The following is a 22981-nucleotide window of genomic DNA, read 5'->3' as shown; positions in this document are numbered from 1 at the left end:
GCTGACCTGTGTGTCCATCTTTGGGCCCTAATCTGGAAAACTCTTATAAACCTGTCCCAAATCTTATAATTCAGCAGCATCTTGCAGGAGTGTTTTCAGAAATACCATCTTCTGTGTTGAAGTCTAGAGGCGTTCTCACCGACCTGGGTGGGGTGGAGAAGGGGTGCTAGAGACTGTGGGTTCTTCGTACGTCCAGTGTGGACTCCAGTGTCTACCAGCCAGAGCCCCGGGGGGCAGACAGAGGACCTCCCTGCCAGCTTTCTGGTGATAGAGGTCAGGCGAGAGTCCCTGGAGGAGAGGAAGACCCACCACCAGACTCAGCCAGACTTCCTCGGAGTCCCACGTGACTGTTGACCTCTGTGGGCTGTATGTGTGTGGCTGGTGTTCCCTCCCACTTCCCAGGGACACCCTTGCTTCTGGTGGGGCTGTGCCTCCTGCCAGGAGGTCCATGCCTTTGTTTACTGTGCTTCTCTAACAATGAGGCTTTCTCAAGACAAGGATCCAAGGTTGTTGCCCGCCAGGAGTTCTCTGTGACCCACACCCTTCCGTCCACTCTTGTGCTGTGGGCAGCTGGTCGCCGTGTCCTTCCTTCATGTTGGCCGTGCTTGACCTGCAGCCAGAAGCTCCTGGGACACTCGGACATGAGCCAGACATACCCGTTCTCTGAGCACTCGCCTTGGAGCCTTCCTGACGTGGGGTAGGCCGTCCAGGGGTCATCATCATGTGTGCAGGGGTTGGGACACCCATGTTTTCAGAGTCACACAGAAGTGGCTCCAGAGAAATCATAAGGAAGGACGCAGAATCCGGCTGGTGCCAGTGACACACCTGGGCACGTTTCCAAGTGTAACTTGCATTTGGAGAGGGGCCAATTAGTCATGAGGGTTAGGGCCAGACAGACAAAACACCTGCAGCAGAATCCAAGTTCTGGGACACAGCCCGGAAGAAGCACAAACAAGGGAGACAGCAGCTGCGTCCTGTGCTGCCCGGACCCCCGCAGCGCAAACATAAAGGCTGCCCGGGGCAGGAGCCTCCAGAACTCACCGCGCTCCACCCTGACTCCACTCCAGCCCCACGCCACCATGTGCCACACCAGCTGCTCCACGGGCTGCCAGCCGGCCGGCTGCGTGCCCAGCTCCTGCCAGACGTCCTGCTATGTGCTCAGCCCCTGCCAGACGTCCTGCTGCATGTCCAGCCCCTGCCAGACGTCCTGCTGTGTGCCCAGCCCCTGCCAGACGTCCTGCTGTGTGCCCAGCTCTTGCCAGCCGGCCTCCTGCACCCCCAGCTCCTGCCAGACGTCCTGCTGCGTGCCCGTGAGCTGCAGGCCTGCCCTGTCCGTGAGCTGCAAGCCCGCCGTGTACGTGGTCCCCTCCTGCCAGTCCTCTGTGTGTGTGCCCGTGAGCTGCAAGCCCCTCGTGCTCATGGCCTCCTCCTGCCAGTCCTCCGGGGGCTGCCAGCCCTCCCGCCCCACCCTGCTCTACAGACCCGTCTCCTGTAGCACCCCGTCCTGCTTCTGACCGGGATCCCCCCCAGCTGCTCCCAGGGCACAGGGGGCCACATCTGCGCCCCTCCTGGAGGAAGTCTTCAGCACCCTCCGGGTTCTGCACAGGCAGATGAAGAACGTGCCCAGTGGACCTTCGAAAGCCCATGGTGAGGATGTGGCAGGATGACCTGGATCCCTCTGTGACCCAGCATGTTCCCTGTGGGAGGCCTAGTTTCCAGGGTCCTCTGTCTCCAGTGGGAACCAGTCATCTGTGAGCCCAATAAACCATGCTTTCCTGATGCAGCTCTGCGTGCCTGTCTTCTGTTTCTGCACACCCTGTCTCTGCTACAAAGTGGGGAAGGCTAAGCCCCTTCTCACAGCGGCTCATGGAAAGTGGGAGCCCCTGTGGAGGACTTGGTGGTGCACGTGGCTGGGGGGTGGGGCGTCACGTCAGATGTCCTGTGTCCTGGCTCCTGTGTTCCGGAAGGTTGAGTCCAGCTCCTAACTCTTTGTTACATTAGATCTGCAGAACCCGACCAGGACTGGCCCCTGGATCATGACTCACTTCTGTTGCTGGTCCATGTGTGGCCCATTTTTAGCCGGATGGATGATCAGTTACTGGTTATTATAATACTCCCAGGTATCAACTCCCTAACGTGGATGCCGGGACAGCATCAGCCCTTCACCGCTGGCTTCTCAGAGTGGATCTGTGCGCTCTCTGCTGCCTTTTGAGACAGAGTGGAGCCATACCTCTGTGCCCTGGAGAGGCGTGCTTTCTCCCACAGCCTCCTAATGATGGTAGGAGGCTGTCCTGCATGTACTGGCCTTGAACTCGCTTTCACCGCATGCGTTCTTGGGAGGATTCGTGTGCATGCGTCCTCTTGACACTTCCCTGCTGCTCTATCCCGGGTCGCTGCTGTACAAGGGCAGGTGTGGGTGCCGGGGGACGGGGGCAGGGGGGCCGGGCCGTGTGCTGCCTTGTCCCACCTTTGCCGCCTGGGACCCTTCCATCGAGGCCAGCTGACGCCCTGTCTCCCCCTGTGGCAAGGCTAGCTGACGCCCTGTGTCCCCCCACGGCAAGGCAGTCACCTTGTGCATGTTGGGCAGTGCGGCAGGCGGGTGCATGGGGCCAGGCTGTGTGGTCAGGGACACAGCTTCCCCCTTGCCACCCTGAGAACGGGCACCATCTGGAAGCCCTGGGCCATGGTGGAGATTTGGGGAATTTGGCTTCTCAATCACCTGGTCTCTGCAGACAACATAGCTCCATGCCTTGTTTCTGGGGGTTTGTTTTGGGATGAAGTTTCTGGGTTAGAGAGTGGGTGCACTTGAGACCCACTGGCCTGGCACCTCACTGGTGTGTAGCAGGAGGGGGCCTGGCTGCCGGCCACTGGGCAGCAGAGGGACGGGCAGCCACCGGCCAGCCGGCAGGAAGCACGGCTCAGCCATGCAGGGGACACCACGTAGCGGGCACAGCAGAAACTCCCCTGGCCTGGGGGAGGGTGTTGCCCAGGGGTCCTGCAGCAGAGCAACAGGCATGGTACACAGGGGCTCGAGGCTGGGCTGGGCCCGGGCAGGGGGCATCAACACAGAGCAGAATGGCCATCTCCCTAGACATTCCCCTGGACGTTCCTCTGGACATTCCTACCACCCAGATGTCTGCATTTGATGTGTTGGCTGTACCGCTTGGCCCGCGACACCTGTCACAGGCTCTGCAGCCTCGCCCGCCACAGGGAGGAGCCTGGTCCTCTGTTTCCGGTCAGTTCTATACTTGACCTCCCAAGCAGGTGTGGCGTGGACAGCACCACTGACATGACTCAAACCTGCCCCAGTGTCTCGGACATCAGAGGACCGGGAACCAGGAGACAGCCTGGGAGAGGCCCCTGAGCGTCCCTCCCCAGACCTGCTCCACTGGGCACCTTCTGTCTGTCCCTGTCTTCCGCCTCACCCACCTCCACCTGCCTGTGCCCTAGACAACACGGAACTGCACACACACACACACATACAGACATGAACACGTGCGTACACGGCATGCACACGCACACACACGAACAGGCTCACACTTGAGCACACACATGGGCATGCACACACGCACACCATGAGCACACACAGGCACACACAGGTCACAAGGGCACACAAACAAGCACCCACACACGCATGCACAGAGGTGCACACATGTGCACACACACATACAGACACACTTGGGCACACACATGCACACATATGGCACAAGGGCACACACACGAGCATGTGCATATATGGCACATATGGGCACACACAGAAGCACACACACATGCACACAGAGGCACTTGCACACAGAACTCTGCTGGCTTACCAGGCTCCCTGGTGAAACTGGCTGGTGGGAATTCCCATGAGGCTCATGGCGTAGGTAGGACACTGGACGCCAGCATGGGGTACCTTCTGCTCTGTTGCTGCACGAGAGGCGTGTGGCAAGAGAAAGGCTGCTGGCAGAGTCTGGGGAAGGGAGAGGAGTTTTACCGGGTTAGAAAAGCCATCTCTAGCGCCCCTTGCAGGAACCCGCTTGAGATTGGGGTTGCTAACCCCAGTGCACGTCTTCACCCATGTTCTGAAATAAAGCAGTATATTCTGGCATTTTTTAAAAGCATTTAAATGGCATCATAAGCCCTGCATCCTTTTGTAACATGCTTTTCTCCCCTTAAACGTTGTGTTGGAGCAATCCATCCCAGACAACACCCGTAGCCCTTGCCATCTCTGTTCTCGGCTGTCTAGTACTCCACTGCACGCATCTGCTGCGTCTGCTGATTTTCCTTCATGGGCTTTAGGTCGTACGTAATTTTTAGCTACTGCCTCGGATGCTGCCAGTTTCCATTCCTCTAACATTTCTGGAGCATGTGATCAGTGCTCCTCTCTCCAGAAGTGCTCCTGCTCATGCACGGCCGCCGCCTACACTGGAGTGTGGAAGCCACTGTGAAGAGTGGCTGTCCTCACCTCACACCCCAGCTGCCATGGCCTCGGATACCCTGTCTTTAAAATTTTTTTAATTTAAATTCAGTGAACTAACATATAGTGTATAATCATTTCCAGACGTAGAGGTCAGTGATTCATCCGTGTTCATTCCGTCGCACGCCCTCCTCAATGCCCAGCCCCACCCCTTTCCCTCCAGCAACCCTGTTTGTTTCCTATGATTTAGCATTTCTTATGCTTTGTCTCCCTTTCTGGTTTCTCAGTGTATAAAAACGCAACTGATTTCTGCGCCTTGATTTCATATCTTGCCACTTAATGAATTCCTGTATGAGTTCTAGCAATTTTGGGGTGAAGTCTTTTGGGGTTTCTACATAGATTATGATGTCCTCTGCAAAGAGTGTGAGTTTGACTTCTTTGCTGATTCAGATGTCTTTGTTTCTTTTCGTTGTGTGATTGCTGAGGCTAGGACTTCCAGTACTGTGCTGAACAGCAGTGATGACAGTGGGCATCCCTGCTGGATGCCTGACCTTAGGGGGAAAGCTCTCAGTTTTTTCCCCATTGAGAATGATATTTACTGTGGGCTTTTTGTATATGGCTTAGATGATATTGAGGTATGTTCCCTATCCCTACACTGACGTTTTAATAAAAAAAACGCTGGATGCTGTGCTTTGTCCAATGCTTTTCCTGCATCTATTGAGAGGATGTTATGGTTCTTGTCCTTTCTTTTTTTAATGCGGCGTGTCACACTGATTGATTTGTGGGTGTTGAACCACCTGGCAGCCCAGGAATAAATACCACTTAGGGTGGATAGTTCTTTTTTAAATTTTTTAAGATTACTTATTTATTTATTTGACAGGCAGAGATCACAAGTAGGCAGAGAGGCAGGCAGAGAGAGAGGGAGAAGAGGCTCCCTGCTGAGCAGAGAGCCCAATGTGGGGCTCGATCCCAGGACCCCGAGATCATGACCCGAGCCGAAGGTAGAGACTTTAACCCATTGAGCCACCCAGGCGCCCCGTGAACAGTCCTTTTATTTTTATTTGTTTATTATATTTATTTTTTAAATTTTTAATTTATTTTAAAATTTTTTTTCAGTGTTCCAGAATTCATTGTTTATGTGCCACACCCAGTGCTCCATGCAATACGTGCCCTCCACAATACGCACCACCAGGCTCACCCAACTTGCCACCCCCCACCCCTCCAAAACCCTGTTTGTTTTTCAGAGCCCAGTTTCTCATGGTTCGTCTGCCCCTCCAATTTCCCGCAGCTCCCTTCTCCTCTCCATCTCCCCATGTCCTCCGTGTTATTCCTTATGCTCCACAAATAAGTGGAACCATATGATGATTGACTCTCTCTGCTTGACTTATTTCACTCAGCATAATGAAGAGTCCTTTTAAAATACTGTTGGATCCTCTTAGCTAGTACCTTGGTGAGAATTTTTGCATCCATATTCATCAGGGATATTGGTCTGTAATTCTCTTTTTTGGTGGAGTCTTTGTCTGGTTTTGGAATCAAGGTAATGACGGCCTCAGAAAAGTTTGGAAGTTTTTCTTCCAAACACAGGCAGAAGGCATTTCTAATTTTTGAAACAGCTTCAGAAGAACAGGTATTCATTTTTCTTTAAATGTTTGGTGAAATTCCCCTGGGAAGCTTTCTGGCCCTGGGCTCTTGTTTATTGGGAGATTTTTGATGACTGCTTCAATTCCTTACTAGTATGGGTCTGTTCAGGTTTTCTATTTCTTTCTGGTTCAATTTTAGTGGTTTATAAGTTTCTAGGAATGCATCCATTTCTTCCAGATTGTCAAATTTGCTGATGTATAGTTGCTCATAATATATTCTGATAATTGTTTGCATTTCTTTGGTTTTGGTTGTGATCTCTCCTCTTTCATTCATAATTTTATTTATTTGGGTCCTTTCTCTTTTCTCTTTGATAATTATGGCCAGGGGTTTATCATCTTATTAATTCTTTCAAAGAACCAGCTCCTAGTTTTGTTGATTTGTTCTACTGTTCTTTTGGTTTCTATTTCATTGATTTCTGCTCTGATCTGTATGATTTCTCTTCTCCTGCTGGGTTTAGGCTTTCTTTGCTGTTCTTTCTCCAGCTCCTTTAGGTACAGGGTTAGGTTGTGTCCTTGAAAACTTCTTGTTTCTTGAAAAAGGCTTGTATCACTGTACACTTTCCTCTCGTGACCACCGCTGCATCCCAAAGGTTTTGAATGGTGTGTTTTCATTTTCATTTGTTTCCATGAATTTTTCAATTCTTCTTTAATTTCCTGGCTGACCCACTCATTCTTTAGTAGGATGCTCTTTAACCTCCATGTATTTGAGTTCTTTCCAAATTTCCTCTCATGATTGAGTTCCAGTTTCAAAGCATTGTGCTCTGAAAATATGCAGGGAATGATCCCAGTCTTTTGGTACAAGTTGAGACCTGATTTGTGGCCCAGGATGTGAGCTATTCTGGAGAATGGTCCATGTGCACTCAAGAAGAATGTGTATTCTGTTGCTTTAAGATGGAATGTTCTGAATATATCTGTGAAGTCCATCTGGCCCATCTGGTCCATCAGTGTGTCATTCAAAGCCCTTCTTGTAGATCTTCTACTCAGATGATCTGTCCACTGCAGTGAATGGGATGTTAAAATTCCCTCCTATTACTGTATTACTGTATTATTATGTGTTCCTTTAATTTTGTTATTAATTGGGTTATATAATTGACTGCTCCCATGTTAGGGCATAAATATTTACAATTGTTAGATCTTCTTTTTGGCTAGATCTTTAATTATGGTATAATGTCCTTTGTCATCTCTTATTACAGTCTTTGGTTTAAAATCTAATTCATCTGATAGAAGGATTGCTATCTCAGCTTTCCTTATGCCCAATAGCATGATAAATGGTTTTCCATCCCCTCACATTCAATCTGGAGGCATCTTTGTAGATAGCATACTGATGGGTCTTGCTTCCTTTTTTTAAAAAAAGATCTTATTTATTTATTTGATAGACAGAGATCACAAGTAGACAGAGAGTCAGGCAGAGAGAGAGAGATGGGGAAGCAGGCTCCCTGCTGAGTGGAGAGCCCAATACGGGGCTCAATCTCAGGACCCTGGGATCATGACCTGAACTGAAGACAGAGACTTTAACCCACTGAGCCACCCAGGTGCCCCAGGGTCTTGCTTTTTTATCCAATCTGATACACTGTGTCTTTTGATTGGAGCATTTAGCCCATTTACATCACAGTAACTGTCAAAAGATATGAACTTGCTGCCATTGTATTACCTGTAAAGTCACTGTTTCTGTATATTGTTTCTGTTCCTTTCTGGTCTATGTAACTTTTGAGCTCTCTCTTCTCTTAAAGGATCTCTTTTAACAGTTCTTCTGGCCTGGTTTAGTGATTATAAATTATTTTAGTTTCTGTTTGTCCTGGATGCTCTCTATCTCTCCTTCTATTCTGAATATCATCCTAGCTGGAGAAAATATTCTTGGCTGCATATTTTTCTCATTTAGCACCCTGAGTATATCATGCCAGTCCTTTGTGTCTGCCAGGTCTCGTGGACCGGTCTGCTGCAAACCTTATGTTTCTAGCCATGTAGGTTAAGAACCTCTTGTCCTGAGCTGCTTTCAGGATTTTCTCTTTATCTCTGAAATTTGCAAGCTTCACTATTATATGTGGAGATGTTGACCTATTTTTATTGATTTGAAGGGGGGTTCTTTGTGCCTCCTGGACTTGAATGCCTGTTTCCTTCTCCAGATTAGGGAACTTCTCAGCTATAATTTATTCAAATAATCCTTCTGTCCCATTCTTTCTTTCCCTCATCCTCTGGGACTCCAATTATTCTAATATTTTTTTCACTTTATGGAATCACTGCTCTTTCAAATCCTTCTCTCATGATCCAGTAGTTTTTTCTCTCTCTTTTTCTCAGCTTCCTTATTCTCCATCATTTTGTCTTCTAGATCACTGACTCTTCTGCTTTATTTGTCCAGCAGAGCCTCCATTTTTTATTGCATCTCAATAATAGCCTTTTAAATTTTGATCTCATTAGGTTTTAGTTTCTTTTACTTCTCCAGTAAGGGATTCTCTAGTATCTTCTATGCTTTTTTCAAGCCCAGCTAGTATCTTTATAATGATTGTTCTGAACTCTAGTTCTGACATCTTACTAATGTCCATATTGATTAGGTTCCTGGAGTCAGTATTGCCTCTTATTCTCTTTCTTGAAATGAGTGTTTCCATCTTGTCATTCTGCCCAGCTCTGTCCTGGGATATAGTCCACGTCTTTTACCATGGCCACTACAGTCACATGATCCACATGTTGGCAGTCTGGTAGTTGTGATACACATCTTGGGAGTTTTATTTTCAATTTTTTAAATAGGACAACATGCCTACATAAAGTACAGAAAACATAAGGCACAGCTTGATGAACAGTGTTCCCTGTAACCGCCACCAGGTCCAGGGAGTGGGCACACCCCATGTCCGGACCTTCTGGTTCCTCCACCACACCCATCCCCATCTTCCTAGGGTGGCTGCCACCCTGACCTCCAGCATGTTTGAGGACTTTCCCTTGTTTCTAAACTTGTACGAGTGGGATTTCCTGCTAACCTGTAGTCAGTTTCTGGTGTTCAGGTTCATCTAGCTCATAAATAAAAGAGAGGGAGTGGTCTCATTTTTGTCCTCTCTGTGAGAGCTTGTACAAGTTTGGAGATGTTTTCTCCTTGAATGTTGCCAGCAGACACTTATAGACCCTCTGGGTCTGGTGTTGTTTTGTTGGGGATTCTGACTCCTGGCTCAGTTTCTGTAATGGTTATAGGCTAGTCAAGCTCTAAATTATTCATTTTGGAAAGTTATATGTTGTTATAGAATTTATTGGGGTTAGGTTGTTCGTAATAGTCATTGCTGATTTTAAAATCTCCATTTCATCTGTAGTCCTGCCACATTTTTATTCCTGGTTTCCTGATAGTCTTTATTTGTGCCTTCTCATTTATTCCATCAGCCAGTCTTGTCAAAATAGTTATTTTTTCATAGAGTCATCCTTGGCTCTGTTGATCTGCATGGTGTAACTCTTTCCAAGTTCATTAATTTCTGCCTGTGCTTTTGCTATTTCTACATGGGATCACTTTAAGTGCACTTCCATGGCACTTTCCATAGAAAAACTTCAGAAGGCTAAGCACAAATGCTTTCCGTAGGTCATAGAGTGGAACAAAGAAAAAAGGGAAATCGAAGTCCCTTGTTTTACAAGGATGATAAACTCAGGCTTTCAACCTGTCATGGCTGGGCATCATTTGTTGTGATAGAAACCAGTTTGTTTTTTTTTTTTTTTTTTTTTAAAGATTTTATTTATTTATTTGACAGAGAGAAATTACAAGTACACTGAGAGGCAGGCAGAGAGAGAGAGAAGGAAGCAGGCTCCCTGCTGAGCAGAGAGCCTGATGCGGGACTCGATCCCAGGACCCTGAGATCATGACCTGAGCCGAAGGCAGCGGCTTAACCCACTGAGCCACCCAGGCGCCCAGAAACCAGTTTGTTTTGATCTTGTTGAAATTCTTCATTGATAGATGTGGAAGAGTCTATGCATATGTACCATGAGCTCAGTGTTTCAGGCCATGGTGATCTATCTAATATGTATATGTACATCTATATCTATATGGCCCCAAAATGAAGTACACGATGGCATGTCATATATTTGAAGATTTCCAAGACAAAACACTAATCGCCAGTGTCTCACTTCATCATGATTTATCTAAAACTAAAGAAAAAATTTTAAAAAATAAGCTAAAGAAAAGTGCAACTTTTCAAATTTTGAGTAAATTGATTGTTAACATCATTTTTCTTCTTGTCCTGTCATGTCAAACAGGACATGTTTGACGCAATGTGTGTCACAGTCTTTCCCTATGATGGAAGGACTGTGGCTCCTCTTTAGAATGCACCAGATTTTGTGATTTGAGGCTGTTCTTTGTGGTATGTAGAAGTTGAGGATCATTATATCTTCCCACTGAGTTGAATTTTGTTATCACTAATGAGACATCATTTCATTAATAACAGCACCTTCTATCTTAAGGTATATTTCATCTATTAAGATACTTTCACTAGATGTTTTTGGTTAATGCTTGCTAGGTGCACTTTTTTACTTTTGGTCTTTCTGTTCTGTTTTAGACCAGGGGTTGATACCCTTTTTAGGTAAATGACTAGGCAGCAGATCTCTCCAGTTTGCGGACTCCTGAAGCAGCCCTGAAGCAGCACAAATAGCCATAGTCTGTGCAAGCAAAGGAGCGTGGTCATGTCCATTGAAACCACACTGACACCTGGGCAGAAGCTGGGCGCCCTGAATGAGGGCTGTGGCTTGACACCCTGACTTAGACTACAACAGTGCAGAGCTGAATTTTATTAAAAAAAAAAAAATTCAATCCCTGCTTTTTAACTGGAGATTTTAATCTAATTATGTTTATTATGGTCATGAATATATTTGAATTTATTTCTGTCATCTTATTTGGGATTCTCTTTGTCCTCCCTTTCCGTGCTGTTTTTTTTTTTTTTTTAAAGATTTTATTTATTTACTTGACAGAGAGCAGAGAGGCAGGCAGAGAGAGAGAGAGGAGGAAGCAGGCTCCCTGCTGAGCAGAGAGCCCGATGCGGGACTCGATCCCAGGACCCTGAGATCATGACCTGAGCCGAAGGCAGTGGCTTAACCCACTGAGCCACCCAGGCACCCTCCGTGCTGTTTTTAAAAGTTTTTTTCTACTTGTGTTTGCATTCACATTTTACAAGTCTCGTTTTGTTTTCTACCTTCTCCGGTTGTGACATTCTTAGGCTTCTAGTCTTTATCGGTGGTCCTCAGGATTTCAGTGGTCTGATGTTGGTCACATCCCTTCTTGCCTTGAAGATAAAAGCAGATTCCCTGCAACGTACAGGCATTGTCTGTCCAGGGCTCTAGTTTTACCTTCATTAGTTTCCTAAGCACACTAATTAGTACACATTGCTGCAATTCTACTCAGTTAATATTTGTTCATCTATGTGTCTACCAGCTTCTTAAGTCACTGTCTCTGTCTGCCTCTCAGATGGCCCCTGATATTGTCCTTCCTGGGTGTGTCCAGCAGTTGCTCCTGTGCTGAGTGAGTGCTGCCCCTGAGTGAGCTTACTGCGGAACGCAGCTGGAGGGTGAGGATGAACACATCGTGGCATGCTGACCTTTCTGTCTCCCTCACTGTCTCCTCGCGTGTGGCTCTGGGGTCCACTCCAGCCACCCACCATGGGCAAACCAAGCTTTTCTCTGGCTGCTTCCAGCATATTCTCTCCTGAGAGCCCCCAGTGCCCACTACCTGGACAGAGGCACGTGTCTCTTTCACTCACCTGTGCTGCACTTTGTGAGTCTGCATCTGGGCTTCGGCATCTGTAGAAAACAGCCCCTCCCCCTGGGGCTGCCTCAACCAGTTCTCTCTGGTCTCTCCCTCTGGAAGATCAAATAATTGAAGATCAGACCTTCCCCTTCTATCTTCCAATCCTCTTGGCCACATTCGGTTCTTGCAGGATCTTTGCAGGTTGGCCTCTTTGTGTCGACCCTTGGCGTCCCATCCACTCTGTCCTCTCCCCCGTGAAGTAGGCTTTTAGATCAGGGATGTTACAGGTTTTAGCTTTAGAAGTTGTATTTGGTTCTTCCAAATACGTATTCCTTTAAAAGGATAGTGCCTTATTCCTTTTCCATGCTTCTCGTCTCGCCTTTTTGTTGCACCCATGTTTCAAACACACTATGTCCCGTGTGTAATAGGAATCGTGCAGCCGGGGCTACTCAGGGTCTGTGTTTCTATGGCTGCATGTGTGGATGTGTGCACTCATGTGTTTTGTGTCTGGGACTGTGAGGTCATGCTCAAGCGGCTTCATTGTGTGGACTCTGAAAAGCCCAGACTGCAAGTGTGTGCCTCTGGAAAGCATGCACGGGGAATGGCATTAAACTCAGTGTGAAGAGATTCCCACTGAGCACTCATGCCAGCCTCCTGTTTCAGGCGCTGGCCAGTACCCATTTTATAGATGGGGACACCGAGGTTACAGAGAGGCTGCCCCAGATGGCAGAGTTTGCAGATGGCAGAGCTGTGACTCTAACCCAGCTACACCCAGCTGTGCAGCACGGGCTCTTAGCTGCAGCCAAGCCTCTGGAGACAGGGGTACTAAGCTGCCCTTTGTGTGTGGGGAAGGGGATGGCAGCCCGGCCAGATCAGAAAAGCTGAGAACAGGGAGCCATGGTGAGAGCACAGCAGGTGCATGTGTGCATCCCTCCGCACCTTCCTGTGTTCTGGCCGGAGGAGCACCTTCAGGGGACCTGCATGGCCGTCCCCACCCTGCCTGTGCTGGTTCACCAGCATCCACCCTGGGCCCCATGGTGGTGCTTGGGGAAGAGCAAAATTAGTGTCAGGGGTCAGAGAAGGATCTGGTGTCCCTTCTCCTCTCTGTCCCCAAAGGAGCTGCGGCCAGGAGCATGAAGAGGAGACCCTCTTCTAGTATTTTAAAGATGTCATTCTGTTGTCTTTTTAATTTTATGCTTTGTAATTAGACTCTGAAGAATTTATGATCTTCGTTTTGTAAGAGCATGTCTTTTTCATGCAGATGCCTTCAAGATTTCCTCTTCTCTTTCAGTTTTATAGTCAGACTTGTAATGATGTGCCTAGGTCATTCTATTTTATAGGGGTTGGGGGTATATTTATCCGACTTGAGGTACTATGAACTTTTTGCATCTATAGTTTTATGTATTTCATTATTTTTAGAAAGTTTCTCAGCTCTTATTTCTTCAAATATTTCTTCTGCCTTCTGCCTTCTCTCTCTCTCCTGCTTTTCTGGGACTTCATTTTTTAAAAAAAGTTTATTTATTTGACAGACAGAGATCACAAGTAGGCAGAGAGAAGCAGGCAGAGATAGAGGAGGAAGCAGGCTCCCCACCCAGCAGAGAGTCCGATTTGGGGCTTGATCCCAGGACCCCGGGATCATGACCTGAGTTGAAGGTAGAGGTTTTAACCCACTGAGCCACCCAGATGCCCCTTTCTGGGACTTTAATTACACGCATTAGTGATGCCTTGATGTTTTCCTAGAGCTCTTTGATGTTTTGTTCTTGTTTTACCTCCCACTTTCTCTTTGTGTGTGTTTAAATATTTTTAAAAAGTAATCTCTACACCCAGTGTGGGGCTAGAACTTACAACCCTGAGATCAAGAGTTGCATGCTCCACTGACTGAGCCAGCCAGGTGCCCCTCTTTGTTTTAGCATGGGAAATTTCTATTGACTTATCTTCAAATAGAATGATTCCACACTTGGCTGTGGGAAGTATATTTACGAGCTCATGGTAGGAATTAATCTCTGTCAGTGTATTTTGAACTTTTTTTTTAATTTTTAAAATTTCTTTTCAGTGTACCAGAATTCATTGTTTATGCAGCACAGCCAGTGCTCCATGCAATACGTGCCCTCCATAATACCCACCACCAGGCTCACTCAACGTCCCACCCCCCGCCCCTTCAAAACCCTCAGATTGTTTTTCAGAGTCCATTGTCTCTCATATTTCATCTCCCCCTTCAATTTCCCCCAACTCCCTTCTCCTCTCTATCTCCCCATGTCCTCTGTGTTATTTCTTATGCTCCACAAATGAGTGAAACCATATAATTGACTCTCTCTGCTTGACTTAGTTCATTCAGCATAATCTCCTCTTAGTCCCATCCATGTTGATACAAAAGTTGGGGATTCATCCTTTCTGATGGAGGCATCATACTCCATAGTGTATATGGACCACATCTTCCTTATCCATTCGTCTGTTGAAGGGCATCTTGGTTCTTTCCACAGTTTGGCGACCATGGCCATTGCTGCTATAAACATTGGGGAGAATACAGCCCTTCTTTTAAATACATCTGTATCTTTGGGTGTAAATACCCAGTAGTGCAATTGCAGGGTCATAGGGAAGCTCTATTTTTAATTTCTTAAGGAATCTCCACACTATTCTCCAAAGTAGCTGCACCAACTTGCATTCCCACCAACAGTGTAAGAGGGTTCCCCTTCTCCTCATCCTCTCCAACACATGTTGTTTACTGTCTTGCTAATTTTGGCCGTTCTAACTGGTGTGGTTTTGATTTGAATCTCCCTGATGGCTAGTGATAATGAACATTTTTTTTCATATGTCTGTTAGCCATGTGTATGTCTTCATTGGAGAAGTGTCTGTTCATGTCTTTTGCCCTGTTTTTGACATGATTATCTGTTTTGTGTGTGTTGAGTTTGAGAAGTTCTTTATAGATCCTGGATATCAGCCTTTTGTCTGTACTGTCATTTGCGAATATCTTCTCCCATTCCGTGGGTTACCTCTTTGTTTTGTTGACTGTTTCCTTTGCTGTGCAGAAGATTTTGATCTTAATGAAGTTCCAAAAATTCATTTTTGCTTTTGTTTCCTTTGCCTTTGGAGACATATCTTGAAAGAAGTTGCTGTGGCTGATATCGAAGAGATTACTGCCTATGTTCTCCTCTATGATTCTGATGGATTCCTGTCACAGGTTGAGGTCTTTTATCCATTTCGGGTTTAGCTTTGTGTATAGTGTAAGAGAATGGTTGAGTTTCATTCTTCTACATATAGCTGCCCAGTTTTCCCAGCACCATTTATTGAAGAGACTATCTTTTTTCCACTGTATATTTTTTCCTGCTTTGTCGAAGATTATTTGACCATAGAGTTGAGGGTCCACATCTGGGCTCTCTACTCTGTTCCACTGGTCTATGTGTCTGTTTTTATGCCAGTACTGCCAGTACCATGCTGTCTTGGTGATCACAGCTTCGTAGTAAAGCTTGAAATCACGCAATGTGATGCCCCAATTTTGTTTTTGTTTTTCAACATTTCCTTAGCAATTCAGGGTCTCATCTGATTCCATACAAATTTAAGATTGTTTGCTCCAGGTCTTTGAAAAATGCCGGTGAAATTTTGATCGGAATGGCATTGAAAGTATAGATTGCTCTAGGCAGTATAGAAATTTTTAATAATGTTTATTTTTCTGATCTATGAGCATGAAATAGTGTTCCATCTTTTTGTGTCTTTGATTTCTTTCATGAGTTTTCTGTAGTTCCTTGAGTACAGATCCTTTACTTCTTTGGTTAGGTTTATTCCCAGGTATTTTATGGTTCTTGGTGCTATAGAAAATGGGATCGATTCTCTAATTTCCTTTTCTGTATTTTCATTGTTAGTGTATACGAAAGCAACTGATTTCTGTACTTTGACTTTGTATCCTGCCACATTATTGAATTGCTGTATGAGTTCTAGTAGTTTGGGGGTGGAGTATTTTGGGTTTTCCGTATAAAGTATCATGTCATCTGTGAAGAGAGAGAGTTTGACTTCTTCATTGCCAATTTGAATACATTTTATTTCTCTTTGTCATCTGATTGCTGTTGCTAGGACTTCTAATACTATGTTGAACAAGAGTGGTGAGAGTGGGCATCCTTGTCGTGTTCCTGATCTCAATGGGAAGGCTGTGAGATTTTTCCCATTGGGGATAATATTTGCTATGGGTTTTTCATAATAGACTTTATGAAGTTGAAGAATGTTCCCTCTCTTCCTATACTTTGGAGCGTTTTAATCAGGAACGGACGCTGGATTTTGTCAAATGCTTTTTCTGCATCAATTGAGAGGACCATGTGGTTCTTCTCTCATCTCTTATTGATTTGTTCTATCACATTGATTGATTTGTAAATGTTGAACCATCCTTGAAACCCAGCGATGAATTACACCTGCTCATGGTGGATAATCTTTTTAATGTGCTGTTGGATCCTATTTGCTAGGATCTTGTTGAGAATCTTAGCATCCATATTCATCAGGGATATGGGTCTGAAATTCTCCTTTTTGCTGGGGTCTTTGCCTGGATTGGGGATCGGGGTAAGGCTGGCTTCATAAAAAGAGACTGGAAGTTTTCCTTCTGCTCTAATTTTTTGAAACAGCTTCAGGAGAATAGGTGTTATTTCTTCTTTGAAAGTTTGGTAGCATTCCCCAGAGAATCCATCAAGTCCTGGGCTCTTGTTTTTTGGGAGGTTTTTGATCACTGCTTCAATCTTGTTACGAAATATCAGTCTATTCAGGTTGTCAATTTCTTCCTGGTTCAATTTTGGAAGTTTATAGTATTCCAGGAGTGCATCCATTTCATCTAGTTTTCTTAACTTACTGGCATATAACTGTTGATAATAATTTCTGAGGATTGTTTCTATTTCCTTGGTGTTAGTTGATCTCTCCCTTTTCATTCATAATTTGATTAATTTGGGCCTTCTCTCTTTTCTTTTGGGTTAGTTTGGCTAACAGTTTATTGATCTTATTGATTAAAAAAAAACAGCTTCTAGTTTCATTGATGGTTCTACTGTATCTCTAGTTTCTATCTCATTGATCTCTGCTCTAATCTTGATTATTTCCCCCTTGTATGTGGAGTTGGCTTAATTTGTTGTTGATTCTCCAGTTCTTTAAGGTATAGAGGCAGCTGGTGTATTCTGGATTTTTCAATTCTTTTGAGGGAGGCTTGGGTGGTTATGTATTTCCCCTTTAGGACAGCCTTTGCTGTATCTCAGAGGTTTTGGACTGAAGTGTCTTCATTCTCATTGGTTTCCATGAATTGTTTCAGTTCTTTGATCTCCTGGTTGATCCAAGCATTCTTAAGCAGGGTGGTCTTTAGCTTCCAGGTGTTTGAATTCCTTCCAAAATTTTCTTGTGGCTGAGCTCCAGTTTCAAAGCATTATGATCTGAGAATATTCAGGGAATAATCTCAATCTTTTGGTATCAGTTGAGCCCTGATTTGTGGTCCATTCTGGAGAAGGTTCCATGTGCACTCAAGAAGAATGAGTATTCTGTTGTTTTAGGGTGGAATGTTCTGTATATATCTATGAGGTCCATCTGGTCCAATGTGTCATTCAATGCTCTTGTTTCTTTATTGATTTTCTGCTTGGATGTTCTGTCTATTACTGAGAATGGTGTGTTAAGATCTCCTACTATTAATATATTTATATCAATATGACTCTTTATCTTGATTAACAGTTTTCTTATGTAATTGGCTGCTCCCATATTTGGGGGCATAAATATTTACAATCATTAGATCTTCTTGGTGGATAGTCCCTTTAAGAATTATGTAGTGTCCTTCTGTATCTCTGACTACAGTCTTTAGTTTAAAATCTAATTTATCTGATATGAGAATTGCTACCCTAGCCTTCTTTTGAGGCCCACTGACATGAAAGATGCTTCTCAATCCCTTTACTTCCAGTCTGGATGTATCCTTGGGTTCAAAATGGGTCTCTCGTAGACAACATATGGATGGGTCCTGTCCTTTTTTCCAATATGCAACCCTGTGTTGTTTTATGGTCACGTTTAGGCCATTCACTTTGAGAGTGATTACTGAGAGATACGTTTCTATTGACATTGTGTTACCAGTGAAGTCTTTGTTTCTATAGATTGCTTCCATATATTTCTGTTTAATGATATTCTTGGGTTTTTTCCTCTTTTATAAAACCCCCCTTAATATTTCTTGCAGTGTTGGCTTGGTGGTCACATACTCTTTTAAACCTTGCCAGTCTTGGAAGCTAGTTGTCTCTCCATCCATTTTGAATGTCAGTCTTGCTGAGTAAAGTATTCTTTGCTGAATGTTCTTCTCATTTAGTGGCCTGAATATATCTTGCCAGCCCTTTCTGGCTTGCCAGGTTTCTGTGGACATGTCTGACATTATTCTGATGGGCTTTCCTCTGTACATAAGGGATTTCTTCCCCCTAGCTGCTTTCAAGAGCTCCTGTCTAAAATTATGATTCATCATTTTCACAATCAGGTGTCTCGAGGTCCTTCTAGATTCTATGATATTGGGGGGAGACCATTCTGCCTCTAGTACACAAATGCTGGTTCCATTTGCCAGACTGGGAAAATTTTCATGGAGAATTTGTTAAACTATATCTTCTAGCCTTCTTTCTTTCTCCTCCCCCTCACGGATTCCAATAATTGACGTTGGAACATTTCTTGGTGTCACTTATTTCCCTAATTCTGTTTTAATGGCTTCTAAGTTGTTTGTTCCAGGCTTCCTCCTGATCCTTTTTCTCTATCTGTTTGTCCTCCAGATCACTAAATATATCTTCTGCCTCAGTTATCCTAGCTGTTAGAGAATTTAGATTTGATCGGAACTTACTGAGAGCACTGTTCACACCATCCCTAGTGGCTTTCACTTCTGCCTAATCAATTCCATTTTGTCATCAAAGACCTTCTCCAACCTAGCTATTGCCTGGATGATTGTTAGCTTGAATTCCCTTTCCAACACACTGTTTATGTCCATATCCACTAGCTCTGATGGAGAGGGCCCAGTCTCTGAATTTTTCTTCTGTTGGGCATTCCTCCTCCTAGTCATTTTGGTGAGAGATGGCTGAACGGATGTGTATCTGAATGTATGAACCATGATGCAGGCAAGGTGCACCCTGGAGCACTTCTGAGCAATCAAGAGTCCCCACCAAAAAGAAAGAAAAAAGAAAAAAAGAGAGAGAAAGGAAAAAAGAAAGGTAAAATAAAAGAGAAGGCCCAACCCAAATGGGCCCCACGGTAAGATTTATGAAGTATGCAAACAAAAACAGACAAACAAAAAGATCGACAAAAGTAGATGACAAGAAGAAAAATAAATAAAAGAACCCCGTCAAAATGAACACCAAGTATAAGATTTATATACTACCAGAACAAAAACAAATACACCGAAACACTGGCAGAAGAAAAAGATGGGAGGGAGCTTATAAATTGTGTGTGTGCAAGGAAGGTTATTTTGATTCCTCCTGGATGTATCGTGACATCTTTGTTAAAGGACTTAACTTTCCTGAGATAAAGGGGATTAAAACTGGTTTATCTATAGGGGTAGCATTGATTGGGGAAAGGGATTACCTTGAAGCTTATCTCTATATGAATATTTAAAAAATAATAATAAAATAAAATAAATTAAAAATACAAAAGGAAAAGAAAAACACAGGTATACGTATCAGAAAAGTTCAGGTTAAAAGGTTATTATGGAATTTGATGTACAGAACATCTCATTGTGATGGTAAATAGGTTAAAATTTATATGAAAAAAAAATGAAGAGAACCACAATAGTGGGAACAAATTAAAAATAAAAGTTATATGTATGAAGTAGTGGTGGTTGTTTTTGTTTTTTGTTTTTTGTTTCTGGCTGGCTTTCTGGGGGAGGGGCCTGCCGCGTGGTTTGCAGGGAGTCTTGCTAGAATTGAGTCCTCCTTCCCTCATCAAGGGCCTGGGCTCTGAGGAAACTAGTTTTTCAGGCTTTTGTTCTCTGGAGGTTTTTGTTTGTTTGTTTGTTTGTTGTTTCTCCCCTTAGCTGCTCTCAGTGGTTCTGTGGAGGTTAGAGGAAAGCACACTGCACCCAGACCTCCCTCTCCGAGAGAAGCCTCAGTCTATTCCCCTCTGGGTGCTCCAGAGCACATAAATTCCCCCTCGGCCACCGGCAGAGCACATCCCCAGTCACGGTCTCTGGGGTCACAGGAATTCCCACTTGTACCCAAAACCACGAGAAATACTAGCCGCAGCTGTCTGGGCAGCTCCAGACCGCCAGAGAGGTCCCAAGCAGCGATAGCGCGCTGAGATTTTCACGCTGGCCGGGCTGAGAGTGCTCAGACTCTCGGGGTCTGAGAGAGTGCCCGCTGGCGCCTGCACGCACTCAGGGGAGGGTGTGGGGCGCGACTCAGACCCCAGTCGCACAGTACATGTGCACAGTGCCAAAGGCTGTGGTTCTGCCGGCTGGCATCCACAGCAGGCTCCTTCACCCTCATGGATGCTGCCACCCAGACGCTCTCAGGTGCACTGGCGTCTGAGGGACCAAGGCCTGGCTTCTTCACTGCTCTCTCTGGTTCCCTGCCAGTGGTGGGGCCATCCTGGGTCCTTGGACTTAATCCCCTGTCCCTAATCACCCAATTCCACCAATTTCCCCTTAAGATCTTTTGCTCTTTTTGAGTGCTTTCAAGCAGACTCCAAGTTAATGCTGGTCCCCAACCACAGAGCACTCTCGTGCTGGAGTATTACTTTCCAATGGGTCGCTTCTGGTGGCTCCCTCCCCCTTTTGTTTATCTTCCGATATCAGTCCGATGTTCCCCCTCCGCTTTATCTGTCCGCTGGTGTCTTCTGCCCCGTAGGGATCCAGACGTGTATAATTCTAATCTCAGGCTGATTTCATGGGTGATCAGAGTTCTTTGGTAGGTGATCAGCTCACTTTAGGGGACAGGTTGAAACAGCATCTCCTCCTACTTCTCCGCTGTCTTGTCTCCCACCTATTTTGAATTTTATATGATCTGTTTGGCTCTTATAATTTCCATCTCTTCTGAAATTCCCCATCTGCTCATATATGTATTCTGTGTGTTATACTCTATCCTTTTATATATTGTGATATTGTGAGCCTGGAGAGTCACGGACGGGTCACACTCTCCCCCCACGCATGCTTTGCCTTCTGTATCTCTTCCAGCTTGCTGGGTCTGAACTGTATCCTTTCATAATAAACTGGTGATCTAGTAAGTAAAAGTTTCTCTGGGTACTGTGATCCACTCTAACAAATCAACTGAACCTTAGGACCTTAGATCTAGAGCTGGTTGGTCAGAAACACAGGTGACAAGCTAAGCTTGCAGTTGGCCTCTGAAGTGGTGTGGGGTCAGTCTTTTAGGCTGGGCCATTGACCTGGGAGGTCTGATGGTGTTTCCAAGTAGATGCTGGCAGAACTGAGTTGAATTTTAGGACACCAAGTGGTATCCCAGAGCACTGTTTGTTGGAGGTACAGTATGAAAATTGGGTCTAAGAACCCAATTTTATGTATTAAGCACAGTTAATTAATTAAAAGCCTTCTTTGTCCCACAGGATTCAATGTTTCATTCCATCCCACAGGTAACTATCACACTAAATTTAATATTTGTCATTCTCATGCTTTTATCTACACATTTACCATGTGTCCTCCATAAGTATTTATATCTCTTATGTATTTGCCACTTCTTAGACTCTTTTTGCTGCATTCTGGATACTTTCTTTGGACCTGCCTTCTGATTTTTCTAATTCTCTCTTCAGCTATGTTTAATATTCTGTTTAAGTTGTCCACTGTTTCTAATTTCCATTACTTGACTTTTTTTTTTTTTTCAATTTCTAGAAGTTATCTTTGGTTCCCTCAAGTCCATTTCTTTCTTCTATTTTAATAGACACTCTGTTCTTCTATTTACATTTCTCTCCTCTATTTCTTTAAATATAATAACGTGTTTTCTTTTACAGTCACTAGACTGTACCTTACATCATGAGGACTTACTTATTTTGTGAATGTAAGTTTGTGTCTTTTGATAACCCTCACCATTTCACTCTCCCACCCCTTACCTCTGGAGACCACCTGTTTTGTTCTCTGTATTTATGACCTTGTTTTATTTTATTTTTTAAATTCCACATGTAAGTGAGATCATACAGTATTTGTCTTTCTCTGACTTACTTCACTCCTCATAGTTATTTTATTGTTTCTATCTGATAGTTCCAATATCTGGGTCATTTTTGAGTCCAGTTTTGTTGATTGCTTTGTCCCTGACAGTGGATGGATGTCCTTACTTTTTTTGTATGTCTTCTAATTTTTTATTGAACATCAGATATCATGTATTAATTGAAATGGACATTAAAAAGTGTTTCCTCTGGGAAATGGGTGAGTTTCTTCTGTCAGGTCATCTGTGTGGTGGGGAGAAGTTTGGATCAACCTCCTCAGATGCTGACCTTAGTTTCGGTTTTCTCATTATTGCAATGACCTTCAAGGTACTTAAGACTTTGGATTCCTTTGTGGTGGGCCATGTGCTTAGGGCAAGGGTTGGAGGCACAGCATTCCTGCTCTGCCCTAAGTTTTCAGCTGTCCCTGTGTGCCTGGCACATGGAGGGGACCTCTCCACATGCCTGCCTCCCCCCTACCCAACCCCCACTCCATGACTGCTGTTGCTCCTGCAGCAGTCCAGCCAGGCTGAGTGGGAGCCAGGAGGGCTCCATTGTCCTAGTCCAAGGTCAGTCATGAGCGGGCCCTGTGTGCCTGGGTCTTGGGAGGTGAGGCTTTGTCCCTTCCTGCTGCTCTTCCCTGCAATGGCCAGACTTCACTCTGTAGTTGGGGTGGGTTTGTGTGAGCTTTCCCTGCCCTCCCTGTGGTCATGCTCCGATTCCCGTCCCCTATTTCGTGGGGGTAGCTTTTCCGCTGCCCTCCCCCATCTACTAGGTGAGTCTCAGGTGCTGGACGTGGGAACGGCACCTCCCCCTGCACCCTCCACGGACCCCCTCCCCCCTCCAGCTGAGCTGTTGGAGGGAGGGCTCTTTGAGGAGGGGCTGCTCTGCTCATGGCTGTATAGGTCTTTGAGAAAAATACTTGGAAATACATGAAATAAACCAGGGACAAGCTGCATCAGGAAAGCATGATTTATTTGGATCACACAGAGCTGGTTCCCGCTGGAGGCAGAGGACCCCGGAAACTAGGCCTCCCAAGGGCCTTCGCTGGGTCACAGAGGGGCCTGGGTCATCCCGCCACATCCTCGCCATGGGCTTCTGAGGGTCCGCTGGGCACGTTCTTCATCTGCCTGG

At 45.2% G+C, this 22981-nt stretch overlaps 3 protein-coding genes across 3 annotated transcripts in view; 2 read left to right on the top strand and 1 right to left on the bottom strand.

Moving 5' to 3' along the window:
• TSPEAR (thrombospondin type laminin G domain and EAR repeats) overlaps nt 1–22981 on the top strand; it is a 239321-nt gene that overhangs the window by 24306 nt on the left and 192034 nt on the right. The gene's annotated exons all lie outside the window — the stretch shown is intronic.
• LOC132012462 (keratin-associated protein 10-8-like) overlaps nt 1–22981 on the bottom strand; it is a 43258-nt gene that overhangs the window by 4491 nt on the left and 15786 nt on the right. The gene's annotated exons all lie outside the window — the stretch shown is intronic.
• LOC132010365 (keratin-associated protein 12-1-like) lies at nt 646–1733 on the top strand. Its single transcript, XM_059388244.1, has one exon. It carries the CDS (start codon nt 876–878, stop codon nt 1512–1514), a length of 639 nt encoding a protein of 212 aa, XP_059244227.1. The 5' UTR covers nt 646–875; the 3' UTR covers nt 1515–1733.

This window comes from Mustela nigripes, chromosome 2 (genome assembly GCF_022355385.1).
Source record: "Mustela nigripes isolate SB6536 chromosome 2, MUSNIG.SB6536, whole genome shotgun sequence".
Lineage (NCBI taxonomy): Eukaryota > Metazoa > Chordata > Mammalia > Carnivora > Mustelidae > Mustela > Mustela nigripes.
The sequence above is the reverse complement of the archived record's forward strand: the minus strand, read 5'-3'. Positions and strand labels throughout refer to the sequence as shown.

Coding starts and splice junctions, on each gene's coding strand:
- LOC132010365 (XM_059388244.1), top strand. CDS start 876: ATGAGGGTTAGGGCCAGACAGACAAAACACCTGCAGCAGAATCCAAGT.